Source organism: Pseudophryne corroboree, assembly GCF_028390025.1.
Source record: "Pseudophryne corroboree isolate aPseCor3 chromosome 3 unlocalized genomic scaffold, aPseCor3.hap2 SUPER_3_unloc_58, whole genome shotgun sequence".
Classification (NCBI taxonomy): domain Eukaryota; kingdom Metazoa; phylum Chordata; class Amphibia; order Anura; family Myobatrachidae; genus Pseudophryne; species Pseudophryne corroboree.
In genome coordinates, this window is record NW_026967550.1 from 80,782 (window position 1) to 103,988 (window position 23,207).

General features: G+C 44.2%; 1 protein-coding gene across 1 annotated transcript; it reads left to right on the top strand.

Moving 5' to 3' along the window:
- The first annotated feature begins 7,404 nt into the window (after positions 1–7,404).
- LOC134984483 (zinc finger protein OZF-like) lies at positions 7,405–9,657 on the top strand. The gene has a single exon (XM_063950051.1). The coding sequence runs from the start codon at positions 7,441–7,443 to the stop codon at positions 9,157–9,159; it is 1,719 nt and encodes a 572-aa protein (XP_063806121.1). The 5' UTR covers positions 7,405–7,440; the 3' UTR covers positions 9,160–9,657.
- The last annotated feature ends 13,550 nt before the right edge of the window (positions 9,658–23,207 follow it).

The following is a 23,207-nucleotide window of genomic DNA, read 5'->3' on the forward strand; positions in this document are numbered from 1 at the left end:
GATATCACTAAATCATTTGAGAGCATTTAAATTGTGTGCTGAGATTGCACATACCAGAACTACTCCTGATGGAAAACATGGCTATTGCTGGAAAACTATTAATATTTTCTTAATAGGCACAAATTAAAACAGATTCACAGATATTCATGTCCACAATGGTTGCGCCTTGCTTATTGACATATTTTTTGTAAAAAGTTGGTACCTATTATCTTGTCAAGATTACACAGATGTAGCTCGTCACATGTGAGATTGTACCTCTAGAAAGCAAAAGATAGCCGGCACTCCAGTTCACTGATCCCATCTGCTGTCTGACCTCATCATTAGAGCGGAGGACAGATGAGAGTGGGATCGTGGGTTGTGCCGTGGAAGAAGAGACAGCGGACGGCAACCTGAGAAGCCGTATGTGGTGTTAGGCGAACCCTGTTGCCACTTGCCTTGCAGGGTCTGGATGCGCCACCGGAGACCAGGTGTCCGTCCGTGAAGGTGAAGATTGACAGGAAGAGAAAAGATGTGGGGAGTGTCGGGTGAGTGAGTCTGACCCGCAGGTCACTGTACATTACCACTCGCGATCTCCCCGAACTCGATGGATCATTGCCAGCTCAGCCGCTCTGGATAACTGCTGCTGGTCACGGCTCCCCCTGCAGTGAGGAGTCCGTGCGTGAGGCCGTTAGTTGTACGTACTTTTCACCACCTGGGCTTGCTCACCTGGCAGCCTATAGTGGTGTTCAGATGGTGCATTTAAAAAGGGATCATCAGCCAATCACTTTCCTGAGATCCTAATTGCCTAATTATGGCATGATTTTGTCCAGCAATTCTATCCATCAGACAATGCTTATTCTATCGGAGCTCCACAAATAGTAATTAGTATACATGAATCACAATATTATCATACTGATTAGAATAATAATCTTCTAAGGGTATGATGTGTTAAATTAAAGGTATCGAATAGGTGTTTAATTAATGAGCAAAATTTAGGAAAAGAATTATGGTTGATCAAATCAAAAATATATAAGCTGAGATATCCAACAGAAGGTGAAGGTTAAAAAAATCAATTTAAGCTTTCTAAGCATACAATTTAAATAATTAGAATAAACAATATGTTTAAGAAAAATTTAAGCTATGAATTTATTTATACAAAAGTTAATTAATTAATAAGGGGGAGGAAAAGAAGTGCAAGATTATTGAGATAAGGAGTTAATAATGATAATAATAGTAAAAATAATCATAACAGACATAATAGTCAAATATACCAGTGACAAAAGTCGGTGACCCAATGATCATAATTGAGATTGAAGTAACTGTGATTACCAAATTAATAAACAGTTATAAAAAATATATATAAAAGTATATTAAAAGAACAACTCATGTTTTGGAAATGAAAATATCTGGGACATGCATCCTTGCAGTGTCCTAGCCGAATATTCCTCCCTGTTATTATGACCATAAAGTCTAAGCTGTTCCGTCAAAGTCAATATGAGGTAAAAATTCAGCACTGATAGATAACGGTTTATACCTTAGGAAAACGGAGGCGGGGAAAAAAGGGGGGGGGGAGAGAAAAAGGGGGGGGGGAGGGAAAGGGGGAAAAAAGGGGGGGGAGGGGAAAAGAGTGGGGGAGGGGAAAAAATGGAGAGAAAAGGGATGGGATAGTGACACCCATCGAATGCAAGCTTTTGGCCTGGAAAAGGTGAAACTTGGAATCAGAGGGGGTGATGTAATGCAGGAATTACTCAAAAAGGAGAGCCAGTGGACTTACCTATTGGGAAGTTTAGCCCCATCAGGTCTCAACGAACACATAAACTATACGGTGTTTCTATGATTACTTACATGTGGTATTGAGACACCTCATTTAGATCTCAAATGGCGCTCCTGCGCGCTCTCTCTTTCTCTTCCTTTTCTAATTTGGATTTTCTTCAGCTCTAACAAATTTGTGCTACCCCGGCCTGTAATACATACTTTTACTACATGGTATGTATCAGGCCAATTTTCACTAGACCATATCAACACAATAACTGTAATAGCAAATTAAAGTATCAGTGCATCCTAACAATATACAATTATCACCTTATTTTCAACTCACTCCCCTTTCGGTGCCCTCCTTGACTCACCCTTCCCATTGTCCCTTCCCTCTCTTCCCCAATTCATTATATGTTTTATTTATATAATTTTTATCATTTTTTCTTATCTATGTATGTTTGAACAGCAACTAGGTACACTTCTTGACACTATCCAATAAGGAGATATCTCTATCACCAACAATCATTTGTTTTGTGTTATCCCACGTGTGCATAATTAATTTTTGTGTTTAATGTCACTTATTTTTGTCACTTTAGTAATACACTTTCCATTTACGACATCACAATTATTAGGCTTCAATCACATCTGCTGGATTAATTTTAAGCAGACTTATATATAGGACTCAAACCCATCACCCGCAGCCAAATCATTACACAATTAGGTTTTAAAACACTCACAAACAGACTATTAACACTCATGATACACATCAATTAAACAAGCTTCCCCCGCATTATAATCACCTGTTTCCCATTATCTCACACACATTTTTCCTCATTTCACTATCCCATCCCTTTTCTCTCCATTTTTTCCCCTCCCCCCCCCCCCCCCCCTTTTTCCCCCCCCTCCCTCCCTTTTTCTCTCCCCCCCCCCCTTTTTTTCCCCGCCTCCGTTTTCCTAAGGTATAAACCGTTATCTATCAGTGCTGAATTTTTACCTCATATTGACTTTGACGGAACAGCTTAGACTTTATGGTCATAATAACAGGGAGGAATATTCGGCTAGGACACTGCAAGGATGCATGTCCCAGATATTTTCATTTCCAAAACATGAGTTGTTCTTTTAATATACTTTTATATATATTTTTTATAACTGTTTATTAATTTGGTAATCACAGTTACTTCAATCTCAATTATGATCATTGGGTCACCGACTTTTGTCACTGGTATATTTGACTATTATGTCTGTTATGATTATTTTTACTATTATTATCATTATTAACTCCTTATCTCAATAATCTTGCACTTCTTTTCCTCCCCCTTATTAATTAATTAACTTTTGTATCAATAAATTCATAGCTTAAATTTTTCTTAAACATATTGTTTATTCTAATTATTTAAATTGTATGCTTAGAAAGCTTAAATTGATTTTTTTAACCTTCACCTTCTGTTGGATATCTCAGCTTATATATTTTTGATTTGATCAACCATAATTCTTTTCCTAAATTTTGCTCATTAATTAAACACCTATTCGATACCTTTAATTTAACACATCATACCCTTAGAAGATTATTATTCTAATCAGTATGATAATATTGTGATTCATGTATACTAATTACTATTTGTGGAGCTCCGATAGAATAAGCATTGTCTGATGGATAGAATTGCTGGACAAAATCATGCCATAATTAGGCAATTAGGATCTCAGGAAAGTGATTGGCTGATGATCCCTTTTTAAATGCACCATCTGAACACCACTATAGGCTGCCAGGTGAGCAAGCCCAGGTGGTGAAACGTACGTACAACTAACGGCCTCACGCACGGACTCCTCACTGCAGGGGGAGCCGTGACCAGCAGCAGTTATCCAGAGCGGCTGAGCGGCAATGATCCATCGAGTTCGGGGAGATCGCGAGTGGTAATGTACAGTGACCTGCGGGTCAGACTCACTCACCCGACACTCCCCACATCTTTTCTCTTCCTGTCAATCTTCACCTTCACGGACGGACACCTGGTCTCCGGTGGCGCATCCGGACCCTGCAAGGCAAGTGGCAACAGGGTTCGCCTAACACCACACACGGCTTCTCAGGTTGCCGTCTGCTGTCTCTTCTTCCACGGCACAACCCACGATCCCACTCTCATCTGTCCTCCGCTCTAATGATGAGGTCAGACAGCAGATGGGATCAGTGAACTGGAGTGCCGGCTATCTTTTGCTTTCTAGAGGTACAATCTCACATGTGACGAGCTACATCTGTGTAATCTTGACAAGATAATAGGTACCAACTTTTTACAAAAAATATGGCAATAAGCAAGGCGCAACCATTGTGGACATGAATATCTGTGAATCTGTTTTAATTTGTGCCTATTAAGAAAATATTAATAGTTTTCCAGCAATAGCCATGTTTTCCATCAGGAGTAGTTCTGGTATGTGCAATCTCAGCACACAATTTAAATGCTCTCAAATGATTTAGTGATATCAACACAATTGTGATCTACTCTGTCACTGTGGATCTTTTCATTTTCGGACTCTGGCTCGGACCCAAGTGGCGCATTTAGGACCTTGCAAGGCTTATAAGCATCAGGGCCCATCTAACACCACGAAGGGGTCTCTAGCCAGTGTGCCAGCTTTTCTTTTTTCCGTGACGCAGTCGACGGTCCTACTCTCATCTTTCCTCCGCTCATGGATGAGGTTAGACAGCAGATGGGACTAGCAGACTAGAGTGTCACCATCTATTTTTCTACTATCCATGCCAGTATAAATTAATTTTCTCTTTATCTGCATCTGTTACATAATTACCTGACAATAACAATAGTGTGTCAGCCCTTCATTTAAAGATACAAATGAATCATTATGAAGACAGGATGTTCAGTATAATTCAATTGCAACTATGTATTTCTTATGTGTCTCCACACAGACATGGATAGTACTTTCTTTTTTGGCATGGAAGGGATGTTAATGCACAGAAAAACATTGTGAAGTATGGGGAGAAGCCGACCTCACATGCACAGTAGCATTTATACCGCCAGGTGTAATTTAAACATGTATTATCAGATTGGATTCTACATGAGATATTAAATTTGAACCTATCTATAATCTTTCTGATTGTATAGACTATATATCACCAATATTATCACTGCTGCTTATTGGATATTTTTTATAGATTACTATCATTTTTTTGTCTTTAATTTTTGTCATTACTGCTGCTTATTGAATAAGTCTGATAGATTATTATCATTTCTCTTATTATCAATTTTTGAGCAAAATATAAAATTCTAAGACGATAGTATTTGCTCTTTTTGATCTATTCATATTTTTACCACTGTTTAGAAGGGGAATAATCAATTGATATTTCTAGTATACCCCTGTTATTATATTTTAGTTGAGTATTGGATAAATAAAAGCTAAGTTTTAAATTAAATACAGTTTTCATCTTTTCATACATATACATTAATCAAAAGAGTGCTCCAAATATAGGAATTTCTTCTGTTTGGTGAGACGTGGGCTCTTCCACACCCACCAAATCAATCTGTAACCCTTTAGCAATGTAATAAACACTCAGATACCGGTCTTAGGTTCTAACACCTTGAATGAACGTTCTATTGCAAAAGAATACACAATACAAGTCATACACTACCAAACTAACATAAAATACCTAACAGAATTACTACACGTTAAAATACAATAAAGACACAATTACTTTTAAGGGGGGAAGGAGAGAGAGAGAGAGAGAGAGAGAGAGAGAGAGATGGCTTACAACATTAATAGGAGATAAATGGTTGCAGAGAAACTTACGCACAAGGGAAACAATCGCAAGCGCCTTTCTGGATATCCAGCTCCCGATTATCAGTGATGAGAAGAGTAGAGCTGGATCAGATCAGCTTGTCTTTATATACCCTACACACAGTACAATACAATGGTCCCTACAATCTTATTGTTCATTGGACACAGGAATTCGTCTCCGCATTATAAAAAAAGGTCATAGGTTGGTTCATACAGGTGGGCTGTGTCTATTTCAAACTGTTCAGGTGGGAGGGGAACTGAGGTTTCCCGCCGCATGGGTAATAAAGTGCAAATATAGTAAATGTCCATAAACTTCTTATGTCCATAACTATACGCATGAGCGAGTAATCCGCTTCAAACCAACACCGGAATATTGCTAATTAAATACTCTTCCGATGGATACTAAACACCACTGTGTAACCCCTGTCTGACCCTTCGTATCAAACAAAGAGGGATCTCTTTGTCCATGAACATGCTATATTAACTAAACTTTCAGATTCTATCAAAGGGACCATAATCTACAAAATACATTATATGGTTAAAATATGTAACGATTGAGTCGCACGCTAGACGTACACAAACTCTACCGTAAATGCGCATGCCGCGCGCCTGCGAGTGCACGCAAAGGTGTGTATGCGCACGCACGGGTGGGGTCATGAGTGTGCAGGGGGGACACGCATGAGGTGCAAATATGGCAGTGTGCATCATGATATTTTTCTGACTTTAACATTACCCAAATTGTTCTTATCAGTATTACATAGATCATACTGTAACCTCTGAATTAGAGTGCTCCCACAAAAGAGTCTTTTTTTTCCAATATCTGTTTTGGTTCCCTGTGCTTGATACTTTACTGTACTAAAAGGTTATATATTAGTGCGCAAACAGGGCAGCACTTTATCTTCTTTGGTGTTTTAGTATTGCAAAGCCCATGTCACCTCCAGTAATCCCACATGAGCGCCCATGTCACCTCTAGTAATCCCACATGAGCGCCCATGTCACCTCTAGTAATCCCACATGAGCATCCATGTCACCTCTAGTAATCCCACGTGAGTGTCCGCGTCACCTCTAGTAATCCCACATGAGCATCCATGTCACCTCTAGTAATCCCACATGAGCGTCATGTCACCTCTAGTAATCCCACATGAGCATCCATGTCACCTCTAGTAATCCCACATGAGCGTCCGCGTCACCTCTAGTAATCCCACATGAGCGTCCGCGTCACCTCTAATAATCCCACATGAGCGTCCGCGTCACCTCTAATAATCCCACATGAGCGTCCATGTCACCTCTAGTAATCCCACATGAGCATCCATGTCACCTCTAGTAATCCCACATGAGCGTCCGCGTCACCTCTAATAATCCCACATGAGCGTCCATGTCACCTCTAGTAATCCCACATGAGCGTCCATGTCACCTCTAGTAATCCCACATGAGCATCCGCGTCACCTCTAGTAATCCCACATGAGCGTCCATGTCACCTCTAGTAATCCCACATGCGCGTCCATGTCACCTAGTAATCCCACATGAGCGCCCATGTCACCTCTAGTAATCCCACATGAGCGTCCATGTCACCTCTAGTAATCCCACATGAGCGTCATGTCATCTCTAGTAATCCCACATGAGCGTCCACGTCACTTCTAGTAATCCCACATGAGCGTCCATGTCACCTCTAGTAATCCCACATGAGCAGTTAGTGTTGATCAAGCTCCAGTCAAAACATCTTAGTCTTTTTTTAAATAACATATAAACAAAGCCAGAACTTTAGTCCGGGTTACAATGTCAGTTCTAGAAATATAAATGGTTTCCTTTTGACATCCTTGATATTATCTACTCATTTTATAATTATTTGCCAATTTATATTTCCGTAATGTATTTTATTTCCATTTTCCAGCAGATGGACACACAAGCAGGAATATCTCAGAAGGACATCTAATGTTATCCCCGGATTGTGACATAAAAGATAATGACAGTAGACAGGATTCTCCAGGAGATAACCCCATTACCCCAATTATACATCCAGCTCTATCAGCTGATCCCTCTGATCCTGGGAAATGTTCTCCTGATCACTCTGATATTGGTGCATTTGTTACAGCTCTGACAGTAGAAACAGAGTTTCCCTGTTCTATAGATACCAAATGTTTTACACAGAGCACAAAGCATATTACCCATCAGCCAGCTAAGGCAGGTGAGAGGCAATTTCCATGTTCTGAGTGTGGGAAATGTTTTACAGATAAGTCAAATCTTGTTATACATGAGAGAGTACATACAGGTGAGAAACAATATTCCTGTTCTGAGTGTGGGAAAAGTTTTTTACAGAAATCAGATCTTGTTACACATCAGACAATTCACACAGGTGAGAGGCCATTTTCATGTTCTGAGTGTGGGAAATGTTTTTTACAAAAATCAGTTCTGGTTAGACATAAGAGAACTCACACAGGTGAGAAGCCATTTTCCTGTTCTGAGTGTGGGAAATGTTTTTTAAATAAATCAAATCTTATTACACATCAGAGAAGTCACACAGGTGCGAAGCCATTTCCATGTTCTGAGTGTGGGATATGTTTTTTAAGTAAATCAAATCTTATTACACATCAGAGAAGTCACACAGGTGAGAGGCCATTTCCATGTTCTGAGTGTAGGAAATGTTTTTTACAGAAATCAGATCTTGTTAAACATCAGAGAAGTCACACAGGTGAGAGGCCATTTCCATGTTCTGAGTGTGGGAAATGTTTTTTACGTAAAGGTCATCTTGTTATACATCAGAGAAGTCACACAGGTGAGAGGCCATTTCCATGTTCTGAGTGTGGGAAATGTTTTTTTAGTAAAGCACATCTTGTTGCACATCAGAGAAGTCACACAGGTGAGAGGCCATTTCCATGTTCTGAGTGTGGGAAATGTTTTTTACAGAAATCAGATCTTGTTACACATCAGAGAAGTCACACAGGTGAGAGGCCATTTTCATGTTCTGAGTGTGGGAAATGTTTTTTACAAAAATCAGTTCTGGTTAGACATAAGAGAACTCACACAGGTGAGAAGCCATTTTCCTGTTCTGAGTGTGGGAAATGTTTTTTAAATAAATCAAATCTTATTACACATCAGAGAAGTCACACAGGTGCGAAGCCATTTCCATGTTCTGAGTGTGGGATATGTTTTTTAAGTAAATCAGATCTTATTACACATCAGAGAAGTCACACAGGTGAGAGGCCATTTCCATGTTCTGAGTGTAGGAAATGTTTTTTACAGAAATCAGATCTTGTTAAACATCAGAGAAGTCACACAGGTGAGAGGCCATTTCCATGTTCTGAGTGTGGGAAATGTTTTTTACGTAAAGGTCATCTTGTTACACATCAGAGAAGTCACACAGGTGAGAGGCCATTTCCATGTTCTGAGTGTGGGAAATGTTTTTTTAGTAAAGCACATCTTGTTGCACATCAGAGAAGTCACACAGGTGAGAGGCCATTTCCATGTTCTGAGTGTGGGAAATGTTTTTTACAGAAATCAGATCTTGTTACACATCAGAGAAGTCACACAGGTGAGAGGCCATTTCCATGTTCTGAGTGTGGGAAATGTTTTTTACAGAAATCAGATCTTGTTAGACATCAGAGAACTCACACAGGTGAGAAGCCGTTTCCATTCCCTGAGTGTGGGAAATAAATCAGCTCTTGTTGAGCACATTAGACATTACCCAAGTGAGGAACCATTTTAATCTTCTGGAGTATATTTATCACTGTCATGCATTGTTCCTCAAGGTTCTGTCCTATCTCCTATACTTTTTGCATCTACATGCTGCCACTGGGTGAAATAATAAGACGTCATGACCTGGCCTACCACTGCTATGCAGATGACTTGTCTTCTGCTCCATGTACTGAGAACCAAACACCAATCCTAAGTGGGATGGTAATGATATCCCAGCGGATGGAATGCTGGCTGTGTCAATATACCAACAGCGGCATCCCGGCTGCCAGAATACCGGCAGTGCTCGCTATGCTGCAGGCTTGGTGGCTCGTTGCGCTCATCACAGTTTTTATTCCCACTCTATGGGTGTCGTGGACACCCACGAGTGAGAATAGCTGTGGCGAGTGCTATTGACATTCCCGGCTGTTAACTACATCCCATCCTAAATGGTTGTGTAGCTGAGCTCCAGGGGTGGATGATCCCAGTTGGCTGTGACTCAGTCTAAGATCACCAACAAAGGACAAGACTACAGCTTTACCAACCATCATGACTTATACTTTGGGGTTCAGAGTTACAAAATGCTGACTGCGGAATCTTTGTGTTGTCCTGGATTGTGGCTGACACAGACATCAGGTATCATCCACATTCAAATCCTCGTTCTTTCATCTGTGGACCATAGCCAGAATGAAGCACTTGATTCCCTCAGACACATAGACTACTACAATGCCATCTTCCTGGGTCTCCCAGCAAAAGAATTACACCGCTTGTAGCTTGTACAGAATGCAGCAGCCAGTCTGTTACCTAACCAGCCCGTTCCTGCCACATAACACCCATTCTCTACTCCCTTCACCGGCTGCCTGTAAGATGGTGACTACATAATCTTACTGACTCTCCCAGCCCTACATTTCATGGTCCAAGGTACCAGAAGCAGCTTCTAACTCCTTACTGCCCCGCTTGTTTATTTCTGCAGATAAAGGACTGTTACCAGCAGCACCAGGAAACTCCCATGATGCATTTGGGGGTCAAACTTTTAGCTTTGTAGCCCTGGCCATGGAACTTGCTGCCTCGCACAGTCCAAGAGGCCTCCACCCTAGAGCCCTTCACAAGCAGGCTGATGACTGACCTGTTACTCATTTCATTAATGCTCCTCTAGTTCTTACATATATCCCACATGCTTAGTTCTTTGTTCTGTTGTTTATTTTGTATCTTGTGCTTTGTGTGATTGTGTAATGCCAGTTTGTACTATCTATATTGCTGCACGACAATATGGCGGCCATAGGAACGTGTTTCCACTTCTAGTTTCCCATTCTTATCTCATCTGATCATCTTAATCAGGAGTGTGGTGGGATACAAGATCCTATCCATATATACATTATCATGTGCATTAGAGTCACCGGGTTCCATCTGCGGTGGTTTGTTGTATATTACATCTATATGGTGCGGATACTCTATGATTCCATAATAAAAGCTTTTGTTTGCATCTAAAAATTACATTATATCTTTTATTCCGTTTTATATTCCCGTCGGAGTAATTCCGCCCTTATAGGTCTAATTCCAGAGTGGACCCCAGAAGATTATATGTGACCTATATGAGTTTCCATCATTGTTTCGTATAAGCATACGTGTAAGAGCTTGTATGGCGGTCACTGTCCGTCACATTCAGGTGGTAGAATGGAAGTGGGACTATCTGGACTGTGTGAGGGACGTGGACACTATCCTGCTATTACTGTTTGGATACGTGGGGTGTGAATCCTCCCTACAATATTACACCATTGTGTTTTTTATCTTTGTATGAAATACAATTTGCTCCCACGTCTGCATCTTGCAGGCTATTATATAAGCCCCTATAGCTGTTATAGATACATATAATTATGTGTAATACTGAATACGGTATCTGCACTGTGTGTGACGCCCAAGCTATACGCCATATGTAATTATGGAAAGATAATAAGCATTAGAGGCTATTACAGATGTGTCCTCATACAGCCAGTCTCAATATACCACACAGTGGGAGAAGCCTGGCGTGAGTGAGCGGACAGGTCTCGTACAACTCTGCTGGTATCAGGTGACTTTTATGCAGAGTAGAGACGCACCAGGAGACTCTGCTGAGTAATGTGACACTTGTATATGTGTGCGACTGAGTCTCTAGGGGAATAAGATTAGCTGCAGGATGGATTTGCTCTGTGACTCCGCTGCACTTTATGGAGGCGGGGATCTCGCTGAAAAAAAGTGCTCGCTGCCCGACAGGTATTGGGCACTTTTAGGTGAATTCGGCAGGCCGGGTGAAGGGGGTGAATCAGGCTAATTGAATTCACTTATATACGTAGCACAGCGCAAGTTGCACACAGATATACAAGTCAGCACAGTCCCCTGTGGGGTCCTACCAGCGTCACGTTCGTGTTGGTGCAGCAATCGGATATAAGAGGTGCGCAATCCTCTCCCAGGTGTAAAGAACTCAGAGACCTGCTTCACTCTCACTTCCAAATACAGCTACAAAGTCTAAATCCCCAAATCCCAGTATATAGAAAGGACAGTTCTATAATCTAGTATGTGTATCAGCCACAGTCACTATAATATGGTGATAGTCGGTACACGGGGGCTTATTGGGATAATCATGACACCCACTTACATGTCACATGACCTACTGCTTACATGTCACATGACCTACTGCTTACATGGCTGTTGCTGATGTGTACTAGAGATGGAGCCTCAGTTATCTTGGCTCTTTGTGTGACTAAGCGCACCTAGTCACTGTGAGCATCTCCGTCTGGATGGGATATGCGCCTGGACGGAGATGCGCCACATTCACTTGAATGGAGAGGGTCTCCATCCGCGCTCCTGGACAGAGTCGGTCTGAATGGGAGCGTCTCTGCACTCCTGGCATGACTAGGTGAATGGATCACGTAGTCACGCCTGGGCCAGCTAATATAATGCTGGCTCCATCTGTATGTTACTATTCTAACCCAGAATATCGAATTCCTAATTTGGTTTTAGATTTGTTTTCCTCCCCAGGAGGAGAGATTAAAAAATATTGCAATATTTAAATATTCCACAGTGATCGCAAAAACGCGCTATAGCGCGTATTTTACCCCATAATGAGGATCGGGGACTCGCTTTTAGAAAATGAGTGCGTCCATGGGGACGCGCTCCGTTGTAGGCCGTCCTGTAGCTCCTTTGATCTCTCTGCCGGGTCCCGCTGCCAATCTTGTGGCTTCTTTGAATTCACAGCCAATCGCAATAATCTCCCTCTCAAACCCCTCCAATAGCCGGGCTTCCGGGAGGACTTTAGACGGGGAGGAGGAGCTGTTGGTGCCTATCACTTCCGTATGCAGCTGCGGCACCCGGCATACTCAGAAGGCGGGACGAACTGCGGCGTTGACAGGCTTTCTCGGCGGCCACCTGTCTCCTCCCCAACCCGGCGCTGCTATTCACTTCTTCCCCTCACCGCCGCGGACACTCAGGATGCGGGGGTATGCGCCGGTGAATTCCAAGGCTAGGCGCGGCACCGCAGCGCTGAGTTCTGAGTGGCCGCGGCGGTGAGGGGTAGAAGTGAATAGGAGCGCCGGGATGGGGAGGAGACAGGTGGCCGCCGAGAAAGCCTGTTAACTGCGACCAGGTAATTAATATGAAGAGTTTGACATGCAAGTTTATTTGTTTATCAGCGCAACGTACTGCAGCCCTAATTATTCTGTGCTTCATATGCTCTTCATTACACATGCATATTGTGCAAACGCTGAGAAACTGTAACACCACCAGGCTTAGTGTTAGACCCATCTAACCAGACCGCTAACCTATAGCGTCCCAGCTGCAGCAGCCTGCTCTCCATGCTGGAACTTGTAGTTCAAAAACCAGACACCTACAGCACACATCTCATCTTTTTATGAGGTAAAACTGGGACAATAGCATACAGGCAAGCAAGTAGCGCCCCTGACCACTGCACCATTACATACCCTAAAAGCACCCTGTACCCCATTCACCATCACCCTCCTCTCTCTGCCTACATTAAGCCCTGTTGGGAGGTATGCTGCAGGTGGTTCATCACTGATCTATACCATACACAGCTGGGGTGACACGAATAACAGAAGGCGGCATCATGGACAGAGGGGGCAGTCATTTTGTGAGGGTCAACCTACAAATCAGGAAAAAGCAGTGCCTCAGATATCAGACATCGCACCAGCGGTAGTTGTACTGGAATACCAGTCGCCAATGTCCCTTTATTATTGCCAACACCACTACCTTACAATACCTGAAACCTCTACCAGCTATAATGGTTATTCTGCAATTTTATGTCTCAAGTGTCCCAACACCTCTTAGATTGTACGCTCATTTGGGTAGGGCCATGAACCAGAACAACTGACTGATGTTTCACCAACAAAGCAGCGCCGGGATGGGGAGGAGACAGGTGGCCGCCGAGAAAGCCAGTTAAAGCCGCAGTTCGGTCCGCCTTCTGAGTACGCCGGGTGCCGCAGCTTCATGCGGGAGTGAAAGGCACCAACAGCTCCTCCTTCCCGTCTAACAGTCCTCCCGGAAGCCCGGCTATTGGAGGGGTTTGAGAGGGATGGCAACAGCTAACGATTAAAACACTGGGGGTGAGGGCAGTGCCCAGCATACACCAACACAAATGCACACATTGACCAGCATAGTTACCCCACCCACATATACCCACACCCTCCATACACCCTCCAAAGCCACACAGTGCCATCACATGCACCCCACCAACCACACAGTGCCCATCATACACACAATATCCACACATTGCCCATTACACACTCACACAGTGCCAATCATACGCACTCCCCACAACGTGTTTACAGTGCCCATTATACACACACCCATCTGACACCCCTCCACTGACACCCGTGATCACTGTGTCTGGGGACGACAACTGGGGCTCCGAGATGGTGGCTACAATGTGTCTAAGTGGTCACCTGGTGCAATGTGTATAACGTGCTGTTCCTGGCGCAATGTGTGTAATGTGCTCTGCCTGGCGCAATGTGTGTAACGTGCTCTGCCTGGCGCAATGTGTGTAACGTGCTCTGCCTGGCGCAATGTGTGTAACGTGCTCTGCCTGGCGCAATGTGTGTAACGTGCTCTGCCTGGCGCAATGTGTGTAACGTGCTCTGCCTGGCGCAATGTGTGTAACGTGCTCTGTCGCATTGTGTGTAACGTGCTCTGCCTGCTGCAATGTGTGTAACGTGCTCTACCGGGCGCATTGTGTATAACGTTCTCTACCTTGTGCAATGTTTATATTTGCTTTACCTGGTGCAATGTATATAACGTGCTCTACCGGGCGCATTGTGTATAATGAGCTCTACTGGGCGCAATGTGTATAATAATGCGCTCTAACTGGCGCAATGTGTATAAAGTGCTATACCTGGCGTAATGTGTATAACGTGCTCTACCGGGCGCATTGTGTATAATGAGCTCTACTGGGCGCAATGTGTATAATAATGCGCTCTAACTGGCGCAATGTGTATAAAGTGCTCTACCTGGTGCAATGTACATAACATGTTCTACCTGGCGCAATGTGTATAATGTGCTCTACTTGGAGCAAAGTGTATAGCGAGCTGTACCTGGAGCAAAGTGTATAATGTGCTGTAACCTGGTGCAATATGTATAATGTGCTCTACCTGGTGCAATATGTATAACGTGCTCTACCTGGCGCAGTGTGTATAGGAGGTTCTACCTGGTGCAATCTGTATAAGCGGCACTACTGTGTGATGTAATGTGAATTGGCACTATTATGTGGTCACGCCCCTTCCCCATGAAGCCACACCCCTCAAATTTTGTGGCGCGCATTGCCTATACTTCGCTGTCTGGTAAGATGGAACACCAATTTACTTTTTGCCTAAGGGCACCAAAATGTCTAGTTACAGCTCTGGTGCAGGGTGTCCTGCATTATACACAGCCCAGCAGCATTGTCACCCTATCCCCCCACCTTGCAATACTTTTGTAGTGTCCAAACAAGATTAATATTAATAAGAACCTTCATTCCGATGGGACCCAGAAAAAGACCGGTAGGACCCCACTTTTTAAAAGTGAGGGGTCCCTGGGACCCACTTTTTTTTTGGATCAGCGCGATCACTGATTCCAACTTCTTTAAACTCCAAGCCTAAATAACTACTTCTATCTCAAACAAACCATGTAACACAAATTGATTTTCTTCATTGCACTCCATAGTTGTTTCACTATAACAATAACATCATTCTCCCTGCAGCTCAGCCCAATGTACACATTGCCACCTCAATTATCCGCTACCCTCATATTAACACTCGTGTGATTTTAACTTATCTTTCTACTTTGACAACAGCATCCACAACCGGTCACCATAAAAAAATCATAAATCTCCAACAACTGTATTTATTTATCTTGTTTCTATTAGCTGGTGACTGTCAGGTCCGGGTGTTTTTGTGAATCCGTTAACCCGGAACCAACCACAGGTGTAGGTGCTGGGCTATGAAGAAAGCAGGGAGGACGAAGAAAGTTCCGATTCATATATTTATTCAAAATAACAATTCAGTAGAATTAACTGACAAGTTGTTAATCATCATATTATACTGAAGTATTGCAGGAATAATATGCAAGAGAAACTCAAAAATAAATAAAAGAAATGTTCATGGAAACATATGCAAAACAAGCTGATGAATAAATGTTGGATTGTCCAAATATAAACAAGCTTTGATGCTGTACTGCAGAATGTGATTAACTGGATAATGCAGACATGAGAGATAACTGTAAGGATTTGCAATGGAGTTTTGAGAGTTAACTGAGAGACTGTGAAGAATTATCCTTGTTATGACAACATAGCAAATATAAACAAGCTTTGATGCTGAACTGTAGAATGTTATTAACTGGATAATGCAGACATGGAGAATTAACTGTAAGAATTGGCAATGGAGCTTTGAGAGTTAACTGAGAGACTGTGATGAATTATCCTTGTAATGACAACATAGCAAAAAGTACTGAATTGGGTTACTTGCGGGTTCCGGAGATCACTGTGAAACTGTAGTAGAAGACAAGGTGATGAATGGGTTAAATGCAGAGTTGAACAAACGAACAGCTGAGAGAAATGAGATCCTGCAGACTTTGTAGGATAGGCAGACTGACAAGGTAACCTCATGCAGGACACTGGGAATCCAAGTATTTCCAATAGGTGTGCAATTGACTGATAGCACAATGGAGAGCCGGTAGATCTTTGGCAGTGAAGGCTGCAAACGGACCTCTGGGAACGGAAGCGATATCTGGACCACGGGAATCACACAGGAATGCACGGAGAGAGTTCAGAGCTAGAGCACAGCTTTGATACAACAAAGCACTGGCCCAGAGTGACATAATCCCAGCCTACTTAAAGGCAGCACAAGCACGGGATTAGCTTACACCTGCTCACAGGTGTTTTCACAAGTGCTCTGTATTAGCTATTTGGTCTCCAACATGGCCACCTCCTATACAGCAGACACACTGCAGTGCCTTAGGCCATTTGGTCCCCGCACTCACAGTTCCCAGACTCTGCATTACCTGTGCCATTGATCACGCCGCGTCCCCACACGGGCACACAGCACCGCGAGCAACCGCACTGGCAATGGATGAACCCAGAACCCGCTAAGGTGAGAGACCGGTTCGTGACAGTACCCCCTCTTCTATGGGTGGTCTCCGAACACCTTTGAATCTTGTCAGGATTTTTGGAGAAGTATTTCTGTACCAGTCTTGGAGCATGAACATCTTCAGAGAAAACCCAGGATCTCTCCTCCGGACCGTAACCCTTCCAGTCGACCAGAAACTGTAAACGTCCATATCGGAAACGTAAGTCCACAATCCCTTTAACTTCAAATTCCTCATTCTGCAAAGAGTGAACTTTAGGAGATTTGGACTGGGTAGTACGGAACTTATTGAGAATCAAAGGCTTCAGTAAAGATGTATGAAAGGCGTTAGGAATTCTCAGAGACGGTGGCAACTTGACTTTGTATGACACAGGGTTGAGTACCTTTACAATGGGAAATGGACCAATGAACTTGGGAGCAAATTTCTTAGAAGGAACTTTGAACTTGAGATTGCGCGTAGAAATCCAAACTTGGTCTCCCACTTTGTAATTCGGTACAGCTTTACGTTTTCTATCTATAAAAGATTTATAATGAGCGGAAGTTTTGACCAAGGACTTACGTACACAACTCCAGATGCTAGATAGACGTTGAAGCTCTTGATCTGCTGCTGGAACCTCTAGGGCTGGCAATGGATGAAACTCTGGTGGAGAACTTCTTGGACTCTTATGTTGGGCACATTTAGGACATGCTGCTATAAACTCTTGGACATTGGCTTTGAGACGTGGCCACCAATAAGACTGTTGAATAAATTTGAGAGTCTTTAGAACCCCAGGATGACCCATGAAGGAAGAGGAGTGAGCCCAGGTAAGCAGCCGTTTTCGAAGACTTGTGGCGACAAAGGTCTTGCCAAGCGGAGGAACTGGAGAGGTTCGAGTCATTAAAAAGGACGTAGGATTCACAATGGCTTGATTCGTGGTAGCATCATTTAATTCAGAAGAAGCAAAGGACCGGGAAAGGGCATCTGCCTTTTTGTTCTGAGACCCTGGACGATAGGTGAGTTTGAAATCAAATCGTGAGAAGAAAAGCGCCCATCGCGCTTGTCGTGGATTCAAACACTGAGCTGACTGCAGATACAGAAGATTCTTATGATCAGTATAAACTGTAATGCGATGTTGAGCTCCTTCTAGAAGATATCTCCACTCCTCAAATGCCAACTCGATGGCAAGTTACCCTTGCTCACCGATTGCATAATTACGTTCTGCCGGGAGGAACTTACGGGAGAAATATCTGCAGGGATGGACCTTTTTATCTTCAAAGACTTGTGACAACACAGCTCCTACTGCTTCTGTAGATGCATGCACCTCTAGTAGAAAGGGACGATTCAAATCAGGCTGTCGAAGAATGGGGGCTGACACAAAGGCTTGCTTTAAATCAGAGAAGGCTTTGATTGCTTCAGAAGACCAGTTCGTAGGATTTGCTCCCTTGCGAGTTAGGGCTGTGATAGGAGCAACTGACGTAGAATAATTCTTAATGAATCTCCTATAGAAATTAGCAAAGCCAAGAAATCGCTGAATCCCCTTGAGAGTTGTAGGAGTGGACCAATCCTGGATAGCTCGCATCTCTGGGATGGATAGCGGATGAATTTGTCCCCTAGGAGGGGTCTTGCCCGGAACCAGGACGACTGGGCAGTCCCATTCACGATGAGGAGGTAGAGAGTCTGCTGCTTGCTTACTGGAAACATCCGCAAGGGATTGATACACCGGAGATAGATCGGAAAGGCTAATTGACCGAAGAGGTACAATTGTAGCTACACAGTCCTTGGTACAAGATTTACCCCATGAAAGGACTTCCATGGTTTGCCAATTAAGTTGAGGATTATGTTTCTGCAGCCAAGGTAAACCAAGTATCACATCTTGAGAGGCTTTGGCAATCACGTAGAAGGAGAGGTATTCGGAATGGAGCTCACCAACTTTCATCTTGAGACATACGGTTCGATGAGTAATTATACCATCTGGAATTCGACTTCCATCCAATGCTGTAACAGCAACTGCTGCTTCCAGGGGTATGGTTTGAACTTTAGACCGTATGACAAAGGCTGAGGAGATGAAGTTCTTGGCTGCCCCGGAATCTAGGAGGGCTGAAACTTTCACTGTAGAACTTGGAACTTCTAATTGAATAGACAAGGTTGGCTCTTTCCCAGAACGTGATTCTAAAGTAACTCCTAGCTTAACCTCTCTTGAATAAGCTAGGGGGCGAGAGTCTCCCGGTCGGAGTTTACAGAATTTAACTAAATGTTCGGAGGACCCACAGTACATGCAGAGGTTACCCTGTCGACGACTAAGTCGTTCCTCCTCTGTGAGGCGAGCGCGCCCAATCTGCATAGGTTCTTCAGTCATTACTGGAGACTGTGATGAAGAATCTTGTCGAGGTCTAGGATGATCACGTGGACTGGATCGCTCTGCCCTGGATTTCTCTAACCCTCGCTCCCTGTAACGTAGGTCAAGCTTGTTACAGAGAGAAATCAATTCATCCAGTTTAATTGGCACATCCCGGATAGTTAAATCATCCTTGATTCTCTCTGAAAGTCCATTCCAAAACGCGGCGATCAGGGCCTCCTCATTCCAGTTTAACTCTGAAGACAACGTACGAAACTGAATAATATATTGACTGACAGGACGTGAACCTTGACGTAGACGGAGGATCTCTAAGGATGCTGAGGTGGTCCTGCCTGGTTCGTCAAAGATTCTCCGGAAGGAAGATACGAACTCCTTGTAATTAGAGAGGATAGGATCACCCCTCTCCCATAATGGTGATGCCCACTCCAGAGCCTGACCGGAGAGGAGGGCAATAATATATGCAACTTTAGAACGAGCTGATGGGAAACTGGAGGACAACAGTTCGAACTGGATCTCGCATTGATTCAGGAATCCTCTGCAAAGTTTTGGGGTTCCGTCAAACTTACTCGGAGAGGGTAACTGCAAGCGGGACGTAGGCAGCGTCACAGGAGAAGCTGTAGTGGTAACTGGGACATCCAGGGTTGGAATCTGGACTTGGAACGTTTTAATAGCCGTATGAAGAGTCTCTAAACGGTCTGCCATAGTTTGCATAAACTGCACTATTTGTGTCTGTATAGACTCCTGGTTTTCCAGACGGGAAAGGATATCTGACGTAGCACCGCCTCCTGCGAATTGGTCACTTGACGGATCCATGTGGCCAGTGCTTACTGTCAGGTCCGGGTGTTTTTGTGAATCCGTTAACCCGGGACCAACCACAGGTGTAGGTGCTGGGCTATGAAGAAAGCAGGGAGGACGAAGAAAGTTCTGATTCATATATTTATTCAAAATAATAATTCAGTAAAGAGTTAACTGACAAGTTCTAAATCATCATATTATACTGAAGTATTGCAGGAATAATATGCAAGAGAAAACTCAAAAATAAATAAAAGAAATGTTCATGGAAACATATGCAAAACAAGCTGATGAATAAATGTTGGATTGTCCAAATATAAACAAGCTTTGATGCAGAACTGCAGAATGTGATTAACTGGATAATGCAGACATGAAGAGATAACTGTAAGGATTTGCAATGGAGTTGTGAGAGTTAACTGAGAGACTGTGAAGAATTATCCTTGTTATGACAACATAGCAAATATAAACAAACTTTGACGCTGAACTGTAGAATGTTATTAACTGGATAATGCAGACATGAAGAGATAACTGTAAGGATTAGCAATGGAGCTTTGAGAGTTAACTGAGAGACTGTGATGAATTATCCTTGTAATGACAACATAGCAAAAAGTACTGAATTGGGTTACTTGCGGGTTCCGGAGATCACTGTGAAACTGTAGCAGAAGACAAGGTGATGAATGGGTTAAATGCAGAGTTGAACAAACGAACAGCTGAGAGAAATGAGATCCTCCAGACTTTGTATGATAGGCAGACAGACAAGGTAACCTCATGCAGGACACTGGGAATCCAAGTATTTCCAATAGGTGTGCAATTGACTGATAGCACAATGGAGAGCCAGTGAATCTTTGGCAGTGAAGGCTGCAAACGGACCTCTGGGAACGGAGGCGATATCTGGACCACGGGAATCACACAGGAATGCACGGAGAGAGTTCAGAGCTAGAGCACAGCTTTGATACAACAAAGCACTGGCCCAGAGTAACATAATCCCAGCCTACTTAAAGGCAGCACAAGCACGGGATTGGCTTACACCTGCCCACAGGTGTTTTCACAAGTGCTCTGTATTAGCTATTTGGTCTCCAACATGGCCACCTCCTATACAGCAGACACACTGCAGTGCCTTAGGCCATTTGGTCCCCGCACTCACAGTTCCCAGACTCTGCATTACCTGTGCCATTGATCACGCCGCGTCCCCACACGGGCACACAGCACCGCGAGCAACCGCACTGGCAATGGATGAACCCAGAACCCGCTAAGGTGAGAGACCGGTTCGTGACATCATGGGGTATAGATGGTTCCGCAGGAGCCTTCAGCACTTTAAGAATTTTTAGCTGTGTGAAATGGCTCCTCCCTCTATGCCCCTCTTCCAGACCTCGGTTTAGAAAATGTGCCCGGTAGACTGGATGCACACTAGTGGAACTCTACAGAGCTTTGCTGGAAAAATACTTTGTTATGTTTTTTATTGTACAGGGAAGCTGCTGGCAACAGCTTCCCTGCTTCGTGGGACTTAGGGGGGGGAAGTAGGAACCAACTTCTCAATTAGTTCAATGGCTCTGCTTCCGCGGACAGGACACCATTAGCTCCTGAAGGGTACTGAACACAGCCCAAGCCTGGCCAGCGTTCACTCCCACAGCACTGCCGCCACCCCCTAACAGCCAGAAGTCAGAAGACTGGTGAGTATTTACCGGAGACCTGCCGAGAGGGGTCCTCCGGTCATCATGGCGGCATAAAGGTACCAGTGCAGCATGGGACGCTGCGCACAAACATGTCTCAGCACAGGGTGCAGAGCGCGCAGGGTGGCGCGCTCTGGGGAACATGGTAAAATCCTTACTCTCACTGGCATAACAGTACATACATGTGAGCCACTGATGTACATACCCCTGCCAGTATAAATATTGTATTACTGAGGTAGAATCGCGCCATTACTGGGGGCGGGGCTTCTCCTCAGACTTGCCAGTAACACTCATTGGGCGCCATTTTCTCCTGCAGAGACGTGGGAGTGCTGATCCTGAACGCTGCTTCTCCTCGCACATCGCTGTTACAAGTACCAGGGTGTTATAGAAGGAGAGGGGAGCACATACTGTGTTGAGGTCTGCGGACTTCATATTGGATAAAAGCGCTGTGGTTGTATATTTCTTTTTCATCCACTAGGGGTCACTGGAGTACTCTTAGGGATATGGACGGTGCATTAGCAGGGAAGGCACATTTAAATATTTAAATGTGTAACCCTCCTCTTCCCTCTTCCATACTCCCAAGATCCTCAGTGTTTTTTATGTGCCTCAGGGAAGCACATTATGAGCTTAAGGCTCCATTTTTATTTAACTTTTTTACACGTTTATTTTTTTATTTTATTTTACAGACAATTCCTTCCCCACTTACTAAGAAGTGTTGGTCCGGGATTGCACTCCCTCCAGCCGCTGCTGACACGTGGGCGCTTGTAGGAGAAGCACGGCCGTGTCAGCCAGGCAGCATATAATCCCTTTCCCACTTACAGAGAAGTGAGGTCCGGGATTGAGCGGCCATCTCCTCCACATGAAGACTCCAGAGGCGCTGGGTGGAGGAGATTTCAAACAGGAGTTGTTTTCTATCTAAGGGCGCTTACAGCGCCGCTGCCGCCAGGAGAACTGAGTGGCGGAAGCCGCATACGGTAGCTTCCAACAGCTGCCGCAAGGTCAGTGCAGGGGAGATCAGCTCTCGCTGCCGCCCGCCGTGTATAGGAGACCGCTGCTTTTTCAGAGCACCCACGCTGCCCGCCGCCCGGCCGCTCATATAGATATGCCGGTCGCTGTTACAGGCCGGACACTGTTACACCCGCCGCCTGGCCGCTCATGCCGTCCACTGACACAGGTGCCCGGCCGCTGAGGCACGCCGACGCTCCCCAGCTCCCGAGAGAGGAGGATGTTCTATAGCGCCGCTTCCAGCACATAAGCGCTCCCACATGCCGCTCCGCTGCCCACTCCCACACGCCGCTCCCAGCACATAGCTGGTGCAGGGAGCGTGGGCTATACAGCAGGTGCAGGGAGCGTGTTCTATAGGGAATAACAGCGCCGCTTCCATAAGCGCTCCCCACTTCCAGCAAGGTGCATGGAGCGTGGTACTTCTGGTACATCTTTATATCTTGGCAGCCTATGTTGTAGTGAGACGCACTAAGGTGCAGGGAGCATGGTTCTCATAATACTGTTTAAGCTCCCTGAAATCCCATACAGTAATCTGTGTGTGTACATGTGAGGGTATTTATGTGTTTTATATATATAGAGTCCAATACGTGTAGAGTCCTATCTGTTGACATGCCCATGTGGACTAG

Excerpts from the sequence above, each read along its gene's own strand:
- LOC134984483 (XM_063950051.1), top strand. The coding sequence starts at position 7,441 with ATGTTATCCCCGGATTGTGACATAAAAGATAATGACAGTAGACAGGAT.